This window comes from Microtus ochrogaster, chromosome 5 (assembly GCF_000317375.1).
Source record: "Microtus ochrogaster isolate Prairie Vole_2 chromosome 5, MicOch1.0, whole genome shotgun sequence".
Classification (NCBI taxonomy): Eukaryota; Metazoa; Chordata; class Mammalia; order Rodentia; family Cricetidae; genus Microtus; species Microtus ochrogaster.
Genome location: NC_022012.1, coordinates 67,471,713 through 67,495,874, shown reverse-complemented (window position 1 = coordinate 67,495,874; position 24,162 = coordinate 67,471,713). Strand labels below are relative to the sequence as shown.

At 36.0% G+C, this 24,162-nt stretch overlaps 1 protein-coding gene across 5 annotated transcripts in view; it reads right to left on the bottom strand.

Annotated features, from left to right (window-relative positions):
* Tcf12 (transcription factor 12) overlaps positions 1–24,162 on the bottom strand; it is a 270,002-nt gene that overhangs the window by 158,002 nt on the left and 87,838 nt on the right. For all 5 annotated transcript variants that reach the window (XM_005347649.2, XM_005347651.2, XM_026779115.1 and 2 more), the window contains one exon: positions 15,767–15,840. In XM_005347649.2, the coding sequence (XP_005347706.1) occupies positions 15,767–15,840 (74 nt within the window). The remainder of the gene's footprint in view (positions 1–15,766; positions 15,841–24,162) is intronic.

Genomic DNA, 24,162 nt, shown 5'->3' with positions numbered 1-24,162 from the left:
AAAAAAAAAAAAAAAAAAAAAAAAAAAAAAAAAAAAAAAAATTCCTTATGCTCTTAAAGGAAAACAAGTTTTTGAAAACAAACACAAACATTAGCCCACTGTCTTCAAAGTTCTCAATGCTTCCAGTGAAAAGAAAGGCTATAAATATTCTACAGACCATCACTGTAAGACCTCAAATCATGCAAAGGGAAAGATCTTTGGACATGCTCCCATTGCATCCAGAAGGACAGTTCTAGCTCAATCAGTAGAGCATGAGACTGGAATCTCAGGGTGGTGGGTTTGAGCCCCATGTTGGGTGCCCAAATAAAGCACAATTCATAAAAACCTCAGAGACCGACATTGTGGTTCACCTTAAAGATCAGAAAAGCAAAGCAGCCAGTCACTGGCTTTTACCTCCACCTCAGACTGAAAATAGTGATCCTTGCCTCCAGGACACCTCAGAATCAGACTGAGACTAAGAGCTGCCTCTTCCATCTTATAAGCTTCTCTAGCTGTAATTAAGGGTGTCATAATTTTAAGTTATCAGAGGGCACCACTACCACCTAGTTTCTATGGCAAACTAGTGTGGCTAATAGGATTAAAGGTGTGTGTCATTGCTGCCTGGTCTCTAAGGCTGGCCAATATGGCTGTTTTACTTTTCTGATCCTCAGGTAAGTTTTATTTATTAAAATACAAACACCAAATTCCAGGAACTATGTAGAAAGATCCTGTCTACAAAAATAAAATAAAATAAAATAAAATAAAATAAAATAAAATAAAAAATGGGTCTTCCCACTACAATTAAAAGGAAAAAATGAAGAAAAAAAAAAAAAACAGAAAACATACTACCAAGCTGTAATGCATTAGAAAAATGCTTATCTTCACCTATTCCTCCTTAGTTACCATTCTTACAAAGGCAGGTAATTACAGGCTGAACCTAAAATGCTTTAAATTATTCACAATAAGTAAACTGGAAATATATCCATTCTTAAATGTAGAACAAACACAGAACAAAATTAGTATGATAAGATCGACTCTTATGGAATCTGGACCATATAAAAAAGGAAAATAACAAAATAGCTCATTAAATCTATAAGTCTGAAAAGGAAATTATAAATACCATAAAATAATAATGCTAAGAATATTTCATGGCAGCTATTATGTTTCTCTTACCTTCTAATACATTTTCTTAAAGGCAAGGATAGAACAGAATAAACTTTCCAAAAGTCTCAGAGGGTTACAACTATTCTGATTCTCAGGTTCCCACAAACAACACAGCACTGCCTCCAAATCTGGAGTGTTTCTAGTTAATTTTTTAAAACTTCAGGTGATAATAAGCCCTCTAATAACTCAAAATTATGACAGCAAAGATGATGAAAACTGAAGAGAAACCAACAAAGACTGAATGTGCCTGCTTGACTGAGACCATTCAGCATTTCTTGGGGCTGTATCACTGAACAATTTATCATTCTCCTGAGTGCACCTTAGCATTTAAGAAGACATTAAAGAAGCAGAAACAGACTTCACTATCTCTGTGGAATGAGGTATTAATTCAACCAGAAGGCTATATTCCAAGGGTTAACTAACTGTTGAATCATTACAACTGCTTATAGATGGCACATATGACTTCCACTGTTCAGTAACTTCAAACTGAATGGGTTTCGTTTTTGCCTATAATAGAATTGGTGATACATGTGTCAGACAATCAAAAGTTAAAATGATATTTTCAACATGATAATGGCTGTAAGAACGTACGCTGGTGACCACAATCATAGTCCAATCTGCCATACCCAAAGAGATGCACAAAATAGGATGGTCTTGATGAGTCATCCCTTGGAGTTTACTTTTATTTTAAAAACAAACACTGTACAAGTACTAACTAACATACCATGATCCAATATACCTCAGCATTCTTTCTGTCACCCCCTTCTCACTGCCATTCTTAGGCAGTGTGAAAACAAGGCATTACAGCCTATATACTCACTGAGATCTGCTGAGGCTATAAAATGGTATGACTCTAAAAAAAGGTTAATTTTCAGTCATATTATTCCATAACAGATGAATAAAATAAATATATGAAAATTAAGAATTCCAGTTAAAACTCAAAGCAATTAAAATATTTTCAACGTCTGTATTTACCTATATATTTCAAAGTAAACAGCGAGTAGCACAGCTCAATAAATAAAATGTATTCTATAAGATCACTTCCTACTTTATGCTCACTTTATGTTGCATAAACCTAGAAAGGTTAGTCTTTGCTGTAATAAGAAAATAGACTTAAAATGATGAATCAAAGCTGCTTCAATATTAACAAATTTAAGCCACATATAATCACTTAAAATTTTTATACATAAGCCCTAGCACACAAAATCTAGTTGATATATCAATCAATCAATCAAAGATTAACAAAGTCTTTCTTTTCCTAAGCTCAAGTGGTTTTCCTATCTCAGCCTGAATAATTGTGACTTTTATAGGTATGTGCTTATCACCTTTTAGCAAAAAAAAATATTTTTTCATTTTACATATCAACCCCAATTCCCCCTCCCTCCCCTTCTCCTGCCCCCCCTCATATCCTCCCTATTCTACCCTTCTATCCACTCCTCAGAGGAGGAAAGGCCTCTCTTGTGGAGTCAACAAAGTCTGGCATACAAAGTTGAGGCAGGATCAAGGCCCTCCCGGCTGTATCAAGAGTGAGCAAGGTATGCCATCTTAGAGAATGAGTTCCAAAACACCAGTTCATGTACCCAGGATAAATCCTGGTCCCATTGTTGAAAAAAATTTAAAATCTTAATTTTTACGGGGCTGGGGAAAAGAGCTCAGTAAATAAGAACACTTGATGTTTAAAAAAGAGAACCTGAGCCAGGTAATGGCCAATATCCATCTGAGGAGGCATCTCAGGAGGCAGAGCCAGATGGATTTCAGAGTTTGAGGCCAGCCTGGTCTAGAGTGCAAGTCCAGAACAGCCAGGGCTACACAGATAAAACCTGTCCGGGGAAGGGGAGGGGAGTAAGAGGAGTGAGTTTTCAGCACTCATATAAACAAAGCCATGAATAGTAGCTGTGCACACCTGTAACCTTAATACTACCGGAGACACAAGATCCCTAGGGCTGCTGGCCATCAGTCTAGCTCCAGATTCAGTGAGAGATCCTGACACAAGGTAACAGGGCAGAGAGTGATGGAGCTAAGCACCCAGTGTCCACCCCTCCACATCTTCATGCATATGCACAATTCTCCCTCCCTCTTCCTTTTAATTTTAAAAAATATTGTGTGGAGCTGGCAAGATAGTTCAGGATTATGAAAACACAAAAGAAATTTCATCTAGTACAAAAAAAAAAACAAAACAAAACAAAAAACCCTGCAATCTAATCCACTACCAGAAGAAAATGATCTGTATGAACATGTGTATTCTGCTTAGTTCAATCAAACTGTCAACAAGTTTAAGGGCACTGCATTAAAAGAATGAGTGTAAGATTTAAAGTGCAAGTAAAATGGTAATTGTGTTCTTTAAAAATATTTTCTAATTCAGGCATTTAGTCCAAATTGGTACTATCTTATAATTTGTCAATGAAAGATTCGGAAGTTACAAAAATGAATGAATGCACACAGTACAGAGTTTTCAGAACAAACAGCCTAGCCTTCGTTTGATATTCAACTGCTCACAGTAGTACCTTTTTTTGTTTCATTTTTATGTACTTCCTAAGAGATTGGAAAGTGTACCTCTTTAACATTAGGGCTAATAGCAGCATAAACTGAAACGTGTGTGTGTGTGTGTGTGCGTGTGCGTGTGTGTGTGTGTGTGTGATGGAGGAAGGTCATTGGTTAATTAAATAAAGAAGCTGCTTGCCCTGATAGGTTAAAACATAAGGTGGGAGGAGTAAACAGAGCAGAATGCTGGGCGGAAGAGGAAGTGAGGTCAGACTCCACAGCTCTCCTCTCGGGGGCAGACGCCTCAGAGAGAGACGATGCTCCACTCTTGCGGGCAGAGGCTAGAGCTCTGCTCTCTGAGACACACGCGATGAAGCTCCGACCCAGGATGGACGTAGGCTAGAATCTCCCTGGTAAGCCACCTTGTGGGCTACAGCAGATGATTAGAAATGGGCTAAATTAATATGTGAGAATTAGCCTAGAAGAGGCTAGATAGATGGGCCAAGCAGTGCTTAAAAGAATACAGTGTCTGTGTAATTATTTCGGGGCATAAGCCGGAGGCGGCCGGCACCTATTACTACATGTGTGTGTGTGTGTGAGATCAACATGGCAATTCTCAATATTAAAGAGAACAAGTGCATTCTCTCTTTTACTGCCTGTCCTAATTTTTTTCAATGTGTACTGCCAATCTCTATCTCAGACGTCAACATAAATGCCTGTCAACACTGTCAATCTCTTTCCTTCTCTTTATGCTTCCTCTTATTTTCTTCTTACCTATCCCTTACATCCTGTATATTTTATCTGTCTTATCATGTCATTTTAATATTTACTAATGAAATTAAAGTACATATGGATTACATGCACATAATACATTGTGTGTAATATTGTTTCTATCATATTAAACAGTCCACTATTGTAGGCTACAAAATGAATAAAGCAATCCTTGTGTTTAAACAGCTCACAGTCTGGAAAAGAAGGATCTCTCTCTCTCTCCCTCTCTCAGGAAAACTAAACTATGATACATCACAGTCTCCAAGGTCTTATTAGTATTACTAAATTTTCATTAGTACAAAGGACAGGAAAACAGGACCAGTAAATTTTAAACTGAGAACAATCACCCTATCAAATTTCAAAGTAAATTCCCAGTACAAAAACATAAATAGCATAGATGACCAAATGTCAGCACAGCTTCAAATGGGAACATCAAGGCACAAAGTAACTTTCAGGCAGGTAGAAGGCATTACAACTTGTTACAGGACACTTAAAGCAAATGAAGCATATTGATAATTAGAAAACAATTAGATAATGAAAATGAACAAAGCTCTGGCCATGTTCATCACAGTTAATTTTTATTGAGTGTCTTCTGTGACTTAGCTTTTAAGGGATTACATGTATCCAGACAATCTGACAGAATGTTAATTAACGTTAGCCACTTTAAAAAAAAAAACTTCTGTATCAACAAATCTGATAAAAGGGTAGTAAGCATGTTAATGCAGGATCATTTCCACTGGTTAAGTTACTCTCATGTTATCAGAATATCTTAGTACTCAGAATCCCTTCATATAAACAAAACAAAAAATCTACATCTTCACAGCAGATCCTTGTCCAACTAGCCCTTCACATAAACACCCAGTCCTGACTAACACCTTACCTATAGCCTGGCAAGAAACACTGAAGCCAAGGACCAGGCCAAACTATACCAGATTTCTAAACTACAGAAACTATTAGAAATAAATGTATCATTTTAAACTACTAAGTTTGTGGTCACTTAACAACATAAGGGACAACTAACTGACTCAAATAATAAAAAGATAAGAACTATAATGCGCAAATGCAACTCAGATGAAATGGACAAATGGCACATTTGTTAAGTTGTTCAAGTCAATCTTGTTTTTTTTTTTAAAAAAAAAAAAACCTTGAATAGCCCTTTATAGACAAATTTAATTTAAAAAAATCATTCCAGGGCTGGCAAGATTGCTTAGTTAGGTCAAAATGCTTGGTCAAGTCTAATGATCTGAGTCTGATCCACAAAACTCACAAACTGCCCATTGACCTCCATACCACATACACAATAAGTATGTTTTAAAAAATCATCTGAAAGAGAATTAAGGTCAATATTATCTTTGGTAGTGATTCTATCAAAAACAAAAATGATATCAATACTACATGAATTCTTGCAGAAATATAAATTAAGTAATTTTCCAATTAAGGCTAGCATTATTGTTCTACCTAATTTTGACAAAGGCAATGAAAAAAGCAAAACCAATCAGAAGTCAATTTCTCAGGCATGAACACCTGCAACACTGTAACAAACTGAATACATAAATACAAAAATGACACTCCACAACACTCAATGCTACAAGTCTGCCTACAAGTATAAGGTTACTTTGACATTAGAAAACAATAGTGTTCATTTTTCCCATAAGAACACACTATAAAGAAAGACCATGAGAACAGGAGCAGAAAAACTCCAATGTCCACATTTATTAAATAGACTACAGAAAGAGGTATAAGGAACTCTTTGATGTTTGCCCCTAATGACATGCATACTTCAGACATTCTTCACCTACCAGGACAGGTGATACTTTATTGTTTGACAACAAAATAAGTTTCTAACACCAAAAATATATTCTCTTCTCTACAAAGCATCACATTGATTATACCATATTGGAGTACAAGTCTGAAGTGTCTTCCAGAGGCTGATCACTTGATGGCCTGCTGCATCAGCCATGTTCAAAGGTGGGGCTTTAGAGGAATGACTGGACTGACTAATGGGCTCAATGTTTGCTGAACTACTGAAGGGTAGAAACCTAATAGGTAGGAACCAAGTAAAAGGAATAGATTCTTGGGAAGTGCCCTTTGGGTGTTATATCTTGTTCCAGTTCCCATGAAGGAGTTGTGGAGCCAAATACATCTTTGCTCCTTTATTTTCTCAGGTATTACAAAGCTTAATGTCATGTAGAATCATGAAAATAAATGGTTTCACTTGACAGTAGAAAGTTTAACATATTGAAGGAGAATGCTTTAGAATAATCATTAGAACATGGGACAACATAAGTATGTCACAAAAGGATAAAGCTAAGTCCTCCAGCAATCAAAATCTCCTTTGGGACTCTTGCTTTGTTAAGGGTGCACATGTTTCAAAGATTTAAAGAAATGGGGCTTCTTTTTTTAAGAATGTACAAATCTACATTTTGTTATAAGAATGTAGGTCTAAGAATTGGATTACAGCATTGTCTCCTCACTAATCTCTAAGTACCAAGATATGTAAAACAATATTTTTTTCCGATTTTCAATAATTCAAAATTGCTGGGTGAGTAGTGGCAAGCGCCTTTAATTCCATCACTTGGGAGGCAGAAGCAGGAGGATCTCTGTGAACTCAAGGGCAGCCTGGTCTACAGAGTGAGATCCAGGACAGGCTTCAAGGCGATAGAGAAACTCTGTCTTGAAAAAAACAAAAACCCAACAAAAAAAATAACAAAATTTGTATTTCATGATTTACAGGATTTCTTGTTGGACATTTAAAAATCACAGTAGCCCACCATCATGTCTAGGACATACTCTAGGAATTCAAAATAGCTGCCTTTCCAAGGAAACATATAGAATTTGAAAGTTCCTGACAGGATTTTGCATCATAATGGATATATAACTTCTCATAGGACTAGACATAAAAACAGGAATAAACACTAACAAATTTTCAAATCAGGCTACCTATAATAAAACTTCCTCTATTTAATTATCAATTAGAAGGAAAAGAATCTCTTTCCAGATAGGAAATTAAAAAAAATAGGAAGTCAGTTTGTTTAGACTGTCTGATTGGTACTACAGCTCATTTTTTTACAACATATTAAAATTTTGTAAGAAAATAATATAGTGAGGCTGGTGATATGGGTTAGTAGGTAAAGGTGCTTGCCACTAAGCCTGATGACTTGAGCTCCACACTCAGGACCCACATAGTGGAAGAATGAAACAAACTCCCCCCAGTTGTTCTACACAGACAGACAGACAGACACAGAGAAAGAGAGAGAGAGATACACACTATAATAATAACAATAAGGTGGAGGAGGAGGAAGAGTAAAATGAAACAAGAAAAAAAAGGTAGCATAACCTTAAATTTTTCTAGAGTACTGTTCCTTAAAGTCCTGGATGATAAGAATGTGAAGGGTTTTTAAGGCCTCTTACACACTCTGACAAGTCAGCATAATAATGGGGCCAGTTAGTCATCAAGACTGGTTACCATTACTAGACCTACTCAAAACTTTGATGCCCTCATCTTCAAAATGAAAAGAATCTTAAAATGGCTTATTTGTCGAATATTCTAAAGATCAAAGCAAAATCTATAAAGTTGTAACTGTGATAAATGGGAACCCTTAGTTATTAACAAAAGTAAGCTAATTAGTTATAAAAATTTGTTCAGCTACAATCTATCCTACATTGTTTTTTTCATAAATAAGAGATCTCTAAACTCAGCAAATACTAAAGAGACTACTATCAAGATCCAGCTCAACAATTATAAAAAAGAATATCAAAGATTAAAAATTAAATATACTCAAGTGCTACCTGGTAACTTTTGCTAAGTGGGTGTTCTGGAAGACTGAACAGATGTCTAGTAGCCAGTCTAGTATCTAGTAGATCTCTGCTACTGTATAATAGGCTAGACCTCAGTCACCCACTGATTAGCTGTGAAGTCTAAAGAACCTAAGAGAGAACTGTCAAGGTCAATCTGTCCTAGTACGGAGTGTATAGGCATATAGACTTCAAGTCTCAACAGGCTTGCTCTAAGATTTGACAGACTGGAAAAAGAAACTTTGGCTGTCTTAAAACTGAATAGTAGGCAATTTAAAGTTATATGATTTCTTTTACCTTAAATCTGTGCTGGCAGAGATTTAAATGCTTACATATATCTCATAATCCACCTTCTCTTAAGAAAGAATAGATTCAATTCAGGCTGATGCTGTCTTGAATGGCACTAAGAATCACAACAATTACTCTCTAGACTAATTTAAACCTAACCTTAAAATATACACTTTCTCACCCACAGCTTTCTTCACATCTAAAACATGCTGAAGGAGCAGTTACATAACAAAACAGAGATTAATGGGAACATAGATGCAATACATGGAAAACACTTACTTTAATTCTCTGTCCCTTCTGTCTTGCTTTGCTATTTAACTGCTTCATCTCCTGTTTTGTACCTGAGATCAAGAGGCATAAAATACTATTTCAAAATTTGTGTGTCCTTTCTAATTAGTGCATTTGAACTTCCTACTAACCATAAAATCTGTGCCTTTCCCCCTCAGAAAAATAAAAAAAGAGCAAATAATAAACAGTTTAGAGACTATATCTTCTGTTCTATAGGAAAGATGGTTAACACTAAGCTTTACCATCTGAGTCCTGAAAAATGGGCACAAGGAAAAAAAGCTATTTTCAGCTTTTCATTCTCACAAAAGGGTTTAAAAAAAAAAATCCAGCCATCAGGTAGTTAACACAACAAAAGCAAACTTGTCACATCCTAAAAACCACAGATAATTGAATTCCAGGGTTATCATTCTGTAGCAGGGAAGAGCCTGTATGATTCACTTCCCCAGCTACCTAGTCCTGCCAGCTGCCCCACAAATACTACTACCACCTTTAGTGAAATTTCTTTTCTTTCCATTACTCTGCAGTCTGGCTCCTATTGCCCTAAACTAAGTGTGATTTCATCCTAAGCAGATCTATGTAATTAATCTTCCCAGAGCATCCTATTTCTTGTCAATATTTCATCCTGGACCCACCTTTCATACCACAATAAACCAGTCCTTGTAAAGCGCTAGGCCATTCCCTATCAACGAGTCTATTTGAAATTGAGTCTAGTCCCAAAAGTATAGACTACATTTTCCCTAATGAAAAGTTACCCCTCTTATTTCATACTATTCACCTACTAAGTAAAGACAGATTTCAAGAAAGTTGTTTCTCTTTCTATTCTATTCATACAAATGCTTGTTCAGCCTAGTTAACACTTCTCTCAATTATATCTTTCCTAACCAATAAAATTATTGTGATAAATATTTAGAGTGAGCAATAAAATTATTTTGAAATCATTGGCTACCTAATTATAACTCCCATCTTACTACCTAAAAGAGTTAAAAGCATTTTTCAAAAAATGCAACTGTTTAGGCAAATGTGGCATATTTCTAAGCATACTTTCTGAACTCTTAAATATGCAATTATTTACCTCGAGCATTTCAAAAACTTGATGCATTTACCAACTGCAGAATATTCAAGTGGGGGCCATGCCAGAAAAATCCCTTAAAGGCAAGAAAACTAAGTGAAGCCTGGGGTACAGCCCTACAATCCCAGCTACTCAGAAAGGTAAGGCTGGATGATTATAACTCTGGGTTACAAATAGGTTCAAGGTCAGAAGGGGCAACTTTAAGAAACAGTCTACCTCAAAATAAGATTTTATATATATATATATATATATATATATATATATATATATATATTAAGTTTATGTGTCTGTCTGAGTATATGTCACACATATATGTTTAGGTGCTCTCAGGCATCAGAAAAGACTGTGAGATCCCGATGCTCAAATTATAGGCGCTTTGAGCCACCCAATGTGGCTGCTGGGAATTGAACTCAGATCCCTGCAATAGCAGTCAAGTGTTTTAACCATTGAGCTTTCTCTCTAGTTCCAAAATAATGATTTTGAAAACAAGAGGCTGGAATACAGCTCAATGGTAGAGCACTTACCTAGTAAGTGTAGCCCTGGGTTCAATTCCCAGTACTGAGGAACAGACTGTATTAATATTCTTATTTGCAATGGTGTTTCCTCATAATACTGAGTTCCCAGTAGGAAAAGAAGCAGAGAGGGTCTCTCTGTTCTATTAGCAACTACTAAGGCTTCTGCTATGACATGTAAACCTAACCAGGCCAATCTGAAACTACAGCCAGTATAACCCCTTAGTGTGGTCAAAACACTGCTAATACTCTGAGCCCTCAACTCCCTGTGAACCCACTGCTAGAAGGAAGCAAAAGTCAGAACAAGTACTACAGAACTCAAAATGTGTCTACTACTCATCCCTTAGGAGAAAGTCCCTGGGGCTCTTGGGAAAAACTGTTCAGCCGTTAGAGGCTAGGTTCACAACCTAAAAAGAAAAAGTAACAAGTTCCTGAAATCATTCTGTGCTGAGTCACACACAACTGATAACTGAAGGACTTTATTTAAAGGCTAACCCATCAACACATAGCTGCTTTCCCCCTCTCTACTTATTGGCAAAAGCTTGAAGACTGGTGATGTAGCCATTATTGGTGTGCATTCCATTTGTTATCAATGAAGAAAAAAGGGATAAAAAGTTTGATGTAAAAAAAATTAACTTATTCAGTATCACAAAGCAAGGTGTGAGGGGTGTCAGAAATAGACACTGACAGTACCATCTATCAACTGGATCAAGTTGGATATTCAACAACTAATTCTATGATTCTGCCTCATTGCACACTACTCTTGCTATGTAAATAACCCTCCTTTCTCCTCTCCCCCTCCTTTCACTCCAAATGGGCTCAAGCTTGCTAAATAGTCCAAGGTGACCTTGAACATTTGAACCTCCAACCTCTACTTCCCAAGAGCTGTAATCACAAGAGTGTGCCACCACATCCAGTTTGTGTGGTGCTAGGGACCAAAGCCAGAACCTCACAGAATATAGGAAAGTATTCTACCAACTAAGCACATCTCCAGGTGGCTAAGTAGCATCATGTTCCAAATTTTCTTTCACTAGCTGCAGGTCCCCTTTCTTGTTCTAACTTTCTATTTTCCCTGAAAAGTATGTCAGAAAAATTAGGCCTACTCTTTGAATTAGGAACTTCTATGGCAAGGCAAGGGGACTTAAAACACATTGGCAACGTGTAATACAGTCACAGGCCAGAGGCAAGGACTGATGAGTTAAGTGCAACCCTCCTCATGTAAATAATGGAGTTACCTGACCAACCTCACACTCTCCAAATCTGGCTTCTCCTCTGGAAAACAAAAGAACTGGGGCAAATGATAGCTAACACATTTTTTCAGTTGTGGAAATTCTATGAGACAGCAAATGATGAGGAAAGAAAAAAGCAAACTTGCAAATGATTGTTTTGTTCTGCAAAGCACAATATAAAAAAGAAAAAGAAGGGAAAAAAAACCTAGGGGAAATTTGGAAGCACTCAAATTCTGTTCAAGACAATTCAAGTTCTTTGTAAAAATAATAACAAGAAAGATAAATAAATACCCACCTTAACAGCCACATGTTATGGAAAATAATCATGACTTTAAAAAAAGAAAAAACTTCATAGTCACTAATGACATGAAGAAATTAATTTCCTATTAGTGGTTTGCTAGCAGTGAGCCTATATAGACTTTTACGAAGAAGCAGTAAAGTATTTGGTCTATATATCAGCAGGTGAGTTCTGCATCTCATGCAGGCTGTGAAGTACAGACCTTAATGGTACATAGTAGAGTTTGGGCGAGGTTAGGTACCAGTGTGCAAAAGAACAGACAAAACCAAACAACATGGTCACTTGTAAGAGAAACAGAACCAGGTATCAGTCACATCTCAGAAACAGAATCTGTATTCAGGAAATATATGATGAAAATGCATACTGAATTATTTGATATTGAGATAAATCACTAGGAACAGTAATAGTTTCTATTTGTTGTATCAACAAGTGAAATATTTCATAGCTATAATATCCATTTTTATCTAAGCCCTTTAAGGTCTGTGTAAAACTACATAATTTTGAAGACAAAAAGAATCTAAAACAAAGTTGTCTTCTCTAAGGTCATATGTACAAGTTTTCAAGTCCGACCTCATATAAAATGCCTGAATTGGGTTCTTATCTATCAGGAATTTGCATCTGTAAAAACACAGGGGGCCTGTTCCCTATTACTAAGACTACTATCTACTGTAAACCCCAGTCTTCCATCATTGTTCTGTCCTTTAAAAAAAAAAAAAAAAACTGTTCATTCACTTTCTAACTTTTTTGTTTTGAAATTATAATTAAATCATTTCCACCCTTCCCTTTCCTGCCTCTAAACTCTCACATATTGTCCTTCTTGCTCTTTCAAATGCATGGCCTCTTTTTTTCATTAATTGCTGTTATATGCAAATATGTATCTACATATACATTTCTAAATACGGCCTGCTCGTTTGTATAATATTATGTGTATGTATTTCTTCAGGTATGACTGTTTAATACTGGGTGGCCTATTGGGGTGCTCTTCCCTGGAAAAGAATTTTTGTACTACTCTCAGTACTCCTTAGTTGTCTGTAGTTCTTTGTATAGGGTTAAGGAATTGTGGGCTTTTCTCCATCAACCATTAAATTCCATTAACCTAATATATCTGGTGATTTCCGAAATTTTGATTATATTTGACAAATAAGTACAGCACACCACACCTTCTATGGATAAAACATTGCTTTAGTAAACAACCGTTTTTTGAGACAGGATGTCTCTGTCTGGCTCTGACTGTCCTGGAACTCGCTCTGTAGACCAGGATGGCCTTAAACTCAGAGAGACCTGCCTGCCTCAGCCTCCAAAGTGCTGGGATTAAAGGAAAAGATCATCACTGCCTGACACTCTTTTTTTGTTTGGTTGTCTTTGTTGTTTTGTTTTTGTTTTTAGATTTATTTACTTATTATACAGTGTTCTGCCTGAATGTATCTTTGCAGACCAGGAGATGGCACCAGATCTCTTGCAAGTAGTTGTGAGCCACCATATGGTTGCTAGGAATTGAAGTCAGTACTGTTAAGCACTGGGCCATCTCTCTGGCCCCATTTTTTGTTTTGTTTTGTTTTAATATTTTTAAATCATCATTTGACAAAAAAGACCTGTTTTAAACCAAGAAAGAAATGCATAATTGCAAAGGAAATTAATTTTATTTATATTTCTTACAGATCCAAAAGAAAAAAGTATTTTAATTACTGAGTAAGTAAATAATTATCATTTATTAGATTTATAAAGGAGCATCTCTTGTGAATGTAGTCATTCATTTGTAGCTGGTTTGATTAGACACAAACATCTACAAAGCGATTTCTAAAGATACAGAACAGTGCAAATCAGACCCTGACCATTCCATTTAATCTTTGTTACAACTTCATGAAGTAGCTATTATTTTACAAATGACTGAAGTATAGTAAATTTAAATAACCTGTCCAGAATAACACTGATAGTAAGAAGGGGATAGATAGATAGATAGATAGATAGATAGATAGATAGATAGATAGATAGATAGATAGATAGATAGAAATCAATAACACAGCAGTCAACAAGAACAATCCAATTTCCTGACCTTTACACCTAGCACAGCCTTAAACAGAGAAAACATTTCTTGCACTAAAGGAGATAAAAAGACGTATAAAATCATGTTGCCTATCCTTTTTATAGGTCTTCACTACGCAATATTTAAATCTTACTCATCTCTGGTGCTTTAACTTTGACAGATTTTTTTAGACTATGTCTTTCATATCATGGTACTCCTTTCATTTTTATGTTTGTTCTTCAGTAATAGTCAAACTATCAAAGAGTGCACAGACAAGATAGAGGGCACAAGGGCTTCCACAAAAGCAGGGCTCCGTCTAAGAATATCTCAAGCCTAAGAATACTACATATGTCTATCTATCATTCTCTCTAACATCACCATTAAGTATCATATCTGCTCCAGTATCTTCCTCACAAAAATCTCTTTGCTAGCTGGGTGTCTATGAGTAACTCTAACACCCAACCAGAAACTTAACCACCTCTGTCTGTACTATGAGGCTACTTTTCGGATCTGAGAAGACCTGGAGAGGTCACATATAATAAAAACTCTGCCTACTTCTGGAGAAGATGACCACAAGCAGTGAGATGGGTGTGTAGGAATGTGCCTGGGTTAAATAGGAAGCTGGGTGACACTAACACAATCAGTTTAACTTTCTCAACCACAACCTACATTAAAAATAAGCTAATAAATACATTACAAGTAAAAGACAATTCTTCTACCTAACCTATAGATCAAATAACAAAAACAACAGGACTTTCTCTCAGTCCAATCACTGGAGGTAAAAGACTTCAGAATCATCAATTTGGTGTAAGTGCTTGAATACATTGTTACATGTTCTTCTCCTAAAATCCCATATAATACTCAAGTAGAAAAACCCAGAGAGCTTGAAAGTGAAGTTAATATAAACTACAAAAGAACCACTTAATGCATTCTAAGACAGTAACTTGAGCTTCTGAAGGAATTTTAAGAATATTTATAAAAACTGTATTATAAATTGCTGCTATATAAAACTGCTATTTCAAAAATACAGAAAACACACCTCCACACTCAAAATATATTTTTCAGAATCAGAAACTCTCTTAAGAATGCAGACAATATTGAACGTCTATAATGTAGCCATGAGCTGGAGAGATGGCTCAGCAGTTAAGGCCACTGATTATTCTTCCAGAGAATCTGAGCTCAAATCCCAGGCCCACACACAGCTCACAACCATCTGTGACTCCAAGATCTGATACTCTCATACAGACTAACTCCCAGGCAAAACAACAACCCACATAAAATAAAAGTAAATAAGATTTTAAAAAGAAAGAACAATGTATCCAGGAATCAATAGTAAAGTCTAAATCCTGAGACAATTGACAAGGTACTTCACCTCATAATATGGCTCTTTCTTGGGCACTGATAGCCACTATGTTAATAGAGTGAGTCAGCACCTCTTTCCCTCCAAATAACAATCAATATCACAGCCATGACCCCGTGATAATGGAGATGGATTAAATTAAAATGTAAGAGTTAGCCAATAAGAAGCTAGAGCTAACGGGCCTAGCAGTGATTTAATTAATATAGTTTCTGTGGGATTATTTTCATTCTGGGAGGCCAAGAAAAACAAGTGGCCTCCTTCTACAACATAGATAGTTGGGGAAAAGTAAACTGCTGGGAGAAAGGAGACAGAGTCAGGGAGAGGCCATATAGCTCTGCCAGAAACAGACGCCAGACGGAACTTTACCTGGTAAGCCACAGCCACATGGCAATACAAGATAACCAGAAATTCAGCTCAATTAATTGACTTAAAAAAACAAACTCTAGATGAATCACAGGACTTAAATAAAGATTTAAATAAGACTTAAAATAAGACTTTAAAAATCTTACTCTTGATGAATCATAGGAAGGGCTTGGTTGACCACTTGTGCCCCAAGATGTTGTTCCTCCACGTTCATCCATACCTAAGGAAAGAAGACAGCGGACAATATAAAAACATATTCAGGATGTTTGGAATAGTGCATAAGAGAGTACAGTCCACATAGTGGTGTGAGCATCATTACCTCACTCCCTGCCTCAGTAATATATAACAATATATAACAATATATAACAATATATAACAATATATAATATATAACAAGTTAGTTTCTTCAGATACTCTTCATTATTATTCCCCTATATATCATGAAATTTCAGAATTAAAATATTTCCTTGGAAACTTTCAGATGGATTAATATAAGTGTCTCCATTTTTCTACTCCTCTCAAACTTTCTCTCTATAAAATATGAAGAATTCAGCTCCTCTACAACAAAAATAAATCTAGCCAAGAAACCATTCAGTTTAATAAACTTGTTTCTATCAGACTAGAGATAAATATTCTTAACTGAGGATAGAAAAATCTCAAACTAGCTATACAGAGACAACTGTTGTGACGTGAGAATGCACTTCAATCTCTTCAAAGCTCTTATCCACGATGTGACGGCAAACTGAAGATCTGTGTTACAAGGGTAAAGACTTAGTCACCACCATGCTCTTCTGATGATTCTATATTTTCACATTCAGTCCTAGAAAAACAAAAAATCTCTCAATCCAGTCATTTGTATTCTTCTGATTCAATCTAGTTATTTCTACATTTTCTAAATTTAAAAGTCCAGTTTTTTTCATCTTTGATTCCTAGGAACAGTATGTGTTCCCTAGCCCACTGTGAGCTGTTTTCTATGATGGAAGAGAATGTTGGTTTTCTTTCATTTGTATATGAGAAAAACATAGATGTTAGAAACTATTAAGTTTAGGAACCCTCTCAGACTGTTCCTTGAAGTCCTCTGTGATGTAGATAAAAATGCAGTGTTCAGTCATAAAATGTCACAACCTCTGTGATAATTTGTGGATGTCCAAGTCTTTATAGAAACCAGCTGAAGGTATTGAAAACTGAACAAACAAAAGAAAGGTGTAAGAAAATGTTTATGTATAGATACAGATGTATGGAGTAAGAGTGGATAAATCTTTAATTTTCGGTATCTGCTGGGAGTCTGGAATTTATTCCCATAGGTAAGGAGGAACTGCTGTATAGAGAATAAGCCAAGCACAATTTACAGGAAACCGGCTTTCAAAATAAACACACACACACACACACACACACACACACACACACACACACACACGTACATTTTATTTGCTCTTAGAAAAATCCTATTGAATTCTTAATTTAATAGACTATACATGTAATGCATCATGGAAAAGCATATAGTGTTACCTGAAAGCTACTTTCTAATCATTTTCTTTGAAATCATTAATATAAAGTAGACCATAGGATTTAAGATTCAACTCACAGAATATACTAACATGATATAAAACTGCAAGTAATTATATAATTTGTATACAAAAGGTATTCTCATTGATTATAAATGGAAAACCTCTTCTGATAAGGAAAATAAGACCAAAACTTGCCTTAATGTATTTATAGCAATTAATAAATGAGATTTCTATATTTCTATATTATTTTTAATATTTATTTAAAAAAACACAGAAAAGATAGAAACCAAATGCTCAACTTTTAGCAAAAGACAAAATTCCTTCCACAAGATGGAAGAAAGGGCAAAGGTTAATTTATTAATAAAATGGTAATTTATTAAACAATTTATCCACCAGTTAAACACTAATACCACTGCTACTGGGGAAGGAAAAAGGCACACAGGGTATTTCAGAGTAATAAGGATTTGGCTTAGGTTTTCAACTCCAAACTCTGTGGTTTTATTGTCAACATAGCCAGACTGACTAAAGGTCGTGGCTGGCACTGACAAAAGTAATCATTTTGTATCAATGACTCCTTTCTGCTCAAGACAATGGCTATACAAACACAAAAATATGACCACAATGATAAAACTTCCAAAGCTTCAACCACAACAAAAACAAAATGACACCTGAAGATAAACTTTATGAGGATATTAAACAAACTGATAAAAATGTGGGAAACAAGCAAATGCACAAGAATTACAACAAAATGGAGAGGGAAAGCAAATGTTTTTAAATATCTGAAAAAATCATTCCCATATATTTTTTTACCTTTCCATTTTTAGTAGCTATATAGCAAATCAACAACTTTAGAGCAATTCTGTAATCCACAGATCTAAATGACTGTTATGAGAATGCTAAGTAATGATTAAAAGATTGAAGTATTTTTGACTATTTGATTTTCAAAAGCATAATTATGTTTCTGTTCAGCAGAATTAAAACGGGTAAGCAATAAGTAAACTCACATTAACACTGAAGCATTCCTTTCATTTTGTTCTTTTAACCTTTCGTATATGTACAAAGTATGCCCTAGAGCCTGCTTTTCTGAATGGAATCAATTACATAAAATATACTTTAACTATTTATTTCATGTGCCCCACTTTTAATAACATACAGCTTGTTTTGTTTTATTTTCTTGCTGTGTAACTCAAACTCACTATTAAAGTCCCAGCTCAGCCTCTTAAGTGCTGGGATTACAGGCATGTGCCACTGTGCCTAGCTTGTTATTTTTTATTTCTATCTAGTAAGTGTACTGTTATTTTCCCATTGCTGTGATAAAAGTGTACTGTACTGTTACTTTTCCATTGTTGTGGTAAAACACTATAACCAATGAAACTTACAGAAAGAAGGGTTTATTTGAATTTATGGATCAAAATGAATAAGAGTTTATGATGTTGGCACAGAGGGCGTGAAGGCTGGAATTGCAAGCTGAGCTCACACCTTAAATGCTAAGCAGGAAGCTGAGAGAGCAAATAGGAATCTTTACACTCTCAAAGCCTACCTCCTTGGTGACATAATTCCTCCAACAAGGCCTTTTAAACAAACATGTGAATAAACAGCACCACAGACAGGAATCAAGTAAGTGTTCAAATGATCTAGATTATAGGGAACACCTCATTAAGACCACCACATTTAAGAACAAACATTAAACTTAAGGCCTTGTTTCTAAAAGCAATGGTGCAGATTGAATGAAAGAAGTTGGTCTTTTTTTCCCTTGTAAAAACATTTAGTAAGAAAAGTCACAGCTGGGTGTGATGGCACACACCTTCACTTCAGCACTTGGGAGGCAGAGGTGTCTTTTTGAGTTTGAGGCTAGCTTGGCCTACATGGTGAATTCCAGGTGAGCCAGCGCTACAAAGCAAGACCCTATCTCAAAAAAAAAAAAAAAAAAAAGTAAAAAGGAAAAGAAAAGAAAAAAGGCAAGTCACTAAAAATACATCTGAAATTACTGTATGTACAGGTAGCTTCCTGCAAGATTGGGAGCTTCAAGAAGGAATAAACGAAATTTGATGGAAATCAAATATATAAAACTCTTGGAGGACCAGGCAAACTTTTGGCCAAGTCCAATGTCTGTCTGGCATTACTCTCTTTTCGATGAAAAACTCAAATGCAGTTTGCCCATTTATCTCATTGCCTCCACCATAAATATTTTACTCTGAATGCTCTCTAAAATCCTATTCCTCAGTTCCCATCCCGTTCGTTCCCCTTTAGCATGCTAGCATATGGACCTAGGGGTTTCTTTAGGATTTTATCCACCAGCAAAAGCAGAAAACGATGTTTTTTTCCTAAGACAGGGTTTCTCTGTATAACAGCCCTAGCTGTCATGAAACTAGCTCTTGTAGACCAGGCTGGCCTCGAACTCACAGAGACCCGCTTACCTCTGCCTCCAGAGTGCTGGGATTAAAGGTGTGTGCCACAGCCACCAGGCCTGAAAACATATTCTATTTGAAGAGAGAGACTTTTCCATGCCCTAACAACCTGGCTTTTCCCATGAAGGTGCTGAAGACAAGGATTATTAACACTATGTTTCAATCTTTGGTGAACCTCAGGAAAGATCTGCCTAAGATGAAAAGGATGGTATCAGGCAAGACTGGTGGCAACAAAGACCAAGCTCCAAAACAATGAAAAAATGAAGGAAATAAAAAGAACATAAAAAAAAGATGGAGACAGCTCACAGCAAAGATGCCAAAATGGCAATTCAATACAGACATGTGTATACATCAGCATCTGCACAGAGAAAGCAGGTATCTGTCAGGTTAGGAGGACAAGTCAGGAAACTGTACACTTCCCTGCCCACAGAGTCATTTCTAACACTGAAAGTTCTTTATTTCAGCAAGTCTAAACCTAGTACCACTGTAAATAAACAAAAGACAACATACTTTGTAGGACTGTCATCTGCTATCAAGAGGATTCAATAAGTGATTTGTAAGGAAAAGCTAATTGGAAATAACTATATTAAATAACCAACATGATGAATGTCTTACTTCAATAGTTTCTTCAATTTTTTTGTGAAGTAATGATACTGCTTTATATAAGATTCAAAGGATGCAATCAATTCTAAATTAATAAACATCTGAATACCAACAGTTTTTCATACTTTTTCAGGTTTTATATACACATGAAATAAATCTACCAATACGTTTTCTCAGGAATTCACTGTGATATAGGATCAATAAGAATATAATGAGAGCACAAAGAGAACAAGATGGGAAATTTACCTGAAGAAACAATGAGCAAAAGAGAATGCACAGATGGGTAAAGGTTAAATCTACCAAATAAGACTGTGGTAAATGCCAACAGTAAAAATGCAAAGAAAGTCCTATCCACCCACATCAAAATCAAGCTGACAGCCAAAATTTTAAAATTTCAAGAAACAGTCAGCAAGAGACATATTACCTAGAAAGGAAAAATTCAAATCACTACTTGCCTTCAAAAACTGGATCATGGCAGATACAGAAAAAGATTTTTTAATGTACCTACTCTTATCCAAAATTCTACATTTAATCAAAATATCCTTCAATACTAAAGATAAATGAAATCAAGACATTTTCACATGAAAGAGAATTAAGGATTCAACATTGGTTAAAACAAAACAAATACTAAAAGTAGTTCTTCAGGCTGATGAAAAATGTTACCAGAGGAAAGAAAGGGAAAGTATCGATAAGACAGCACTCTTTTTAATGTTTGCAAAACACACAGCTACTTAGAACAAAACCAACAATCTTTCTAGGAGCTGCAATGCATGCATTTAGAAGTAATGCCAACACAACTACAGCATGAGAGAAAACAGCAAATAGACCCCTCCCCAAGGTAAATAGACCTAAAAGTTTGAAAGAAAGCTGCATTTTACCTGATGTTGTACTGTATTAACTCAAAGTAGTCTCTAGTCTCTAAAAGCTAATGTTGTATTACAACATCCTTGGGAAGGCACAAGGGAAGGGGGAAATGAGCAGAGGCAGTGCCTAATAATAAAATAAAACTAAATGATAAAATGAAACAAACAGAAACAAACAACACAATTCAATACTTCTGCCTAGGAGGAAAGCAGAGTAGCAAGTAGACATTCCTTTCAGCAAGCACACACCATAGTGCTCTGTACACCCATCATTTCATACCACTGCTGTTCTTGAACACAAGTACATTTAGATTCAGTGGTTAGAAAAGATGAAAATAAAACTATGCTTACACTTTAACAAAAACTACAATATTAAACCAATGTGAAAACTGCATGCACAGGTTTTTAGCTAGTTTGTTTTTATGGCTCCCATCAGGATCATAAGTCTGTAGGAACACAGCGATTTCTGCATAACTATCAAGTACATCTTCGTGAATTTTTGCTGATTACCTAACACATTTGCTATTTAAAAACAGCTGTGTGAGCAATTACTATTCTTAACTCAATTCCACAAACAATTCTATTCATTTCCTGTAATGAGGCCCATGCACTCCCTGCATTCAAGTCTTAGACCATTAATTCCTGTAATGGCAACACACTGCCTCTCTACAAGAGTGCCATAAAATCTTTTCCATATTTTCCTTGTATTGAAAATTCTCTTCTTCTACCGCTCAAACTCCCATATATTTCTTTCCATTCAAACAAAAGAAAATTTTATATTTACCACTTTCATTGTTAACCATTTACATATTAATAATCTCTTGCTACTTAGCCCATTTCTAGACCACATCACAAAACCAAATGCCAGACACACAAGTCTGTCCATAAATATTTGCTCACAGAAAACAAGAACAACAAAAACACATTAAAAACCCCTGAATTCTACCTAGTCATCAAAGAGGCAAGCTAACCTCTTATTCTTAATTTCTTAGGTCTCTGTAACAGACTTCAACAAACTTTTGCTTTGAAGCCAAATAGTAAATATTTTAGATGACAGGAGACCAACTAAGTGTTCTCTACACCAACCACTCAACTCTATTACCACAGCACAAAAGCAGCTAGCAGCCACAGGTAATATGTAAACAAAGAAGTAGCTAAGTTTAAAAAACAAAAGGTATATTTACAATGCAAAACCATTAGCCATAGACTGTATTTTGCCCACCCTAGTTTCTATATCATCAGCCCTCAGTCACATCTTCCCCTTCTCTGAGATTTACTGATTTAGGTTTTAATGATACTTCCCACCCCCATTTCTTATGAAGTCCTCTGGGTTTTTGTTTTGCTCTGATGTTGGGGCAGGTGCTGAAAGGACCTGTCCTTATCCCACTTTGCCAATCTATGTTCCACCCCCAGGCTGGTCATTTTGCTTTACAATTTTTGTTTTCATATTATCAATTTATAAACATGTATTTCCTGCCTTTTTTTAAAAACATTTTTTTACTTGCTTATTTACCTTGTATGCACACTATGGCACACTTGTAGAGGTCAGAGGACAAACTACAGAAGCTGGTTCTCTACTTCCATCACATGGGTCACTGGGGATGTGATTTAAGTCATCAGGCTTGATAGCAAGCTCCTTTCCCCACTGGACCATTTCATCAGCCCCACATTCCCAATCTTAAATCCAGTGTTGACTGTGGAACAACCATCTCCACATTCCTGCTGAACGTGTTCTTGAGTACCTCACCATCACCTCACTGTATGTCAGCCACACTCTATATGCTTTTCATCTCTTCCCCCTATGTCTCTATATGAGATCCCACACTTAACTGTTATTATTTCTAGTACCACAGGTAGTAGTGTAATAGTCCAAGTCAAAGAGACTTGGAAACTGGCAAAAATCTATGATTCTCCCCCTGCTTCTCTCTATTACCTCCACAGTGAGTTTTCCTTAGTCACCTTCTCTCTTCTAGGCTTTCATAATGTATCTATTTAGACTCATATTCCTGCATCTCATTTGCTCTTCCTAAAGCACTATTTTATAATACATCACCTGCTTTAAGAAGTCCTGCCAGCACAATCTTGCTAAAACACTTCTCATACACATTTCTCCCAGATTTAGAAGCTGCATTTTCAAGTGCTTCACTGCCAGCAGAGTAAAATTCTTTAACTTGAAATGAAATGTTTATTCTAAATTAATCTATTCCACAAATGTTTGTAGTGAAACATGCTAAATTCTGTCCCTTGTGTGTTAAACATCTTTGAAAATCCACTGGTAATTGCTCTTCTTCTTCGAACTATAACACACACACACAATTTATTACTATAGCACTAACACAAGAGTCAGGGAATACCACTGTGGTGCTTTGATTGCAGCCAACTACTATAACCATAAAGCACCTTCACACTGTAGGATACACAGCATGCCATGACTACTTCTATGTCCTTTAACACTTTCACCTTCTCCCACAGATTCAATGTTCTCCTGTACAACTTGCCCTGCAAAACTTTTTTCATTTTAAAGCAGTATTTATAAAGCACAATGGATAATAGTATCTTACTCTTTTGAATATAATACTTTTATTAATTCTTTGAAAATTTCCTACAGTGAATTGCAATATATTCACCCACTGCTCCCAACTCCTTCCAGATGCAGATGCACCCTCCATTACTAACCTAATTGCTTCTCCTTAATAGAAGTATCGCAACTACAAATCTATATCACAATAGAGAAGCTACACATTTCTTAAGAAAAAGCCGTCTAACATGTCTCCAATTTTAGAACCTCAAAGCTGAATACATAAAGTGACTTAACACAAAGGGTTTTGTTTGTTTTTCTTTTCTCTGAGTCAGGGGTTTCTCTGTGTTACAACCCTGGCTATCCTGGAATTTGCTTTGTAGATCAAGCTGGCCAAGAATTCACTGAGATTCGCCTGCCTCTGCCTCCCAAGTGCTGGGAATAAAGGGGTGTGCCACCACCACCTGGCAACACAAAAAATTTTACATACAAAACAACAGTGTTGTTCAGCTTTTTACTTATCCATGCACATCCACTTTCAGCAACTCTAGTGAACATCATGATTCTACAAGGCAGTGTTAATAAAGAAGACAATCGACGAACAGAACAAAGTTAACCACAGTGAGAAGGCTATGTTAAATC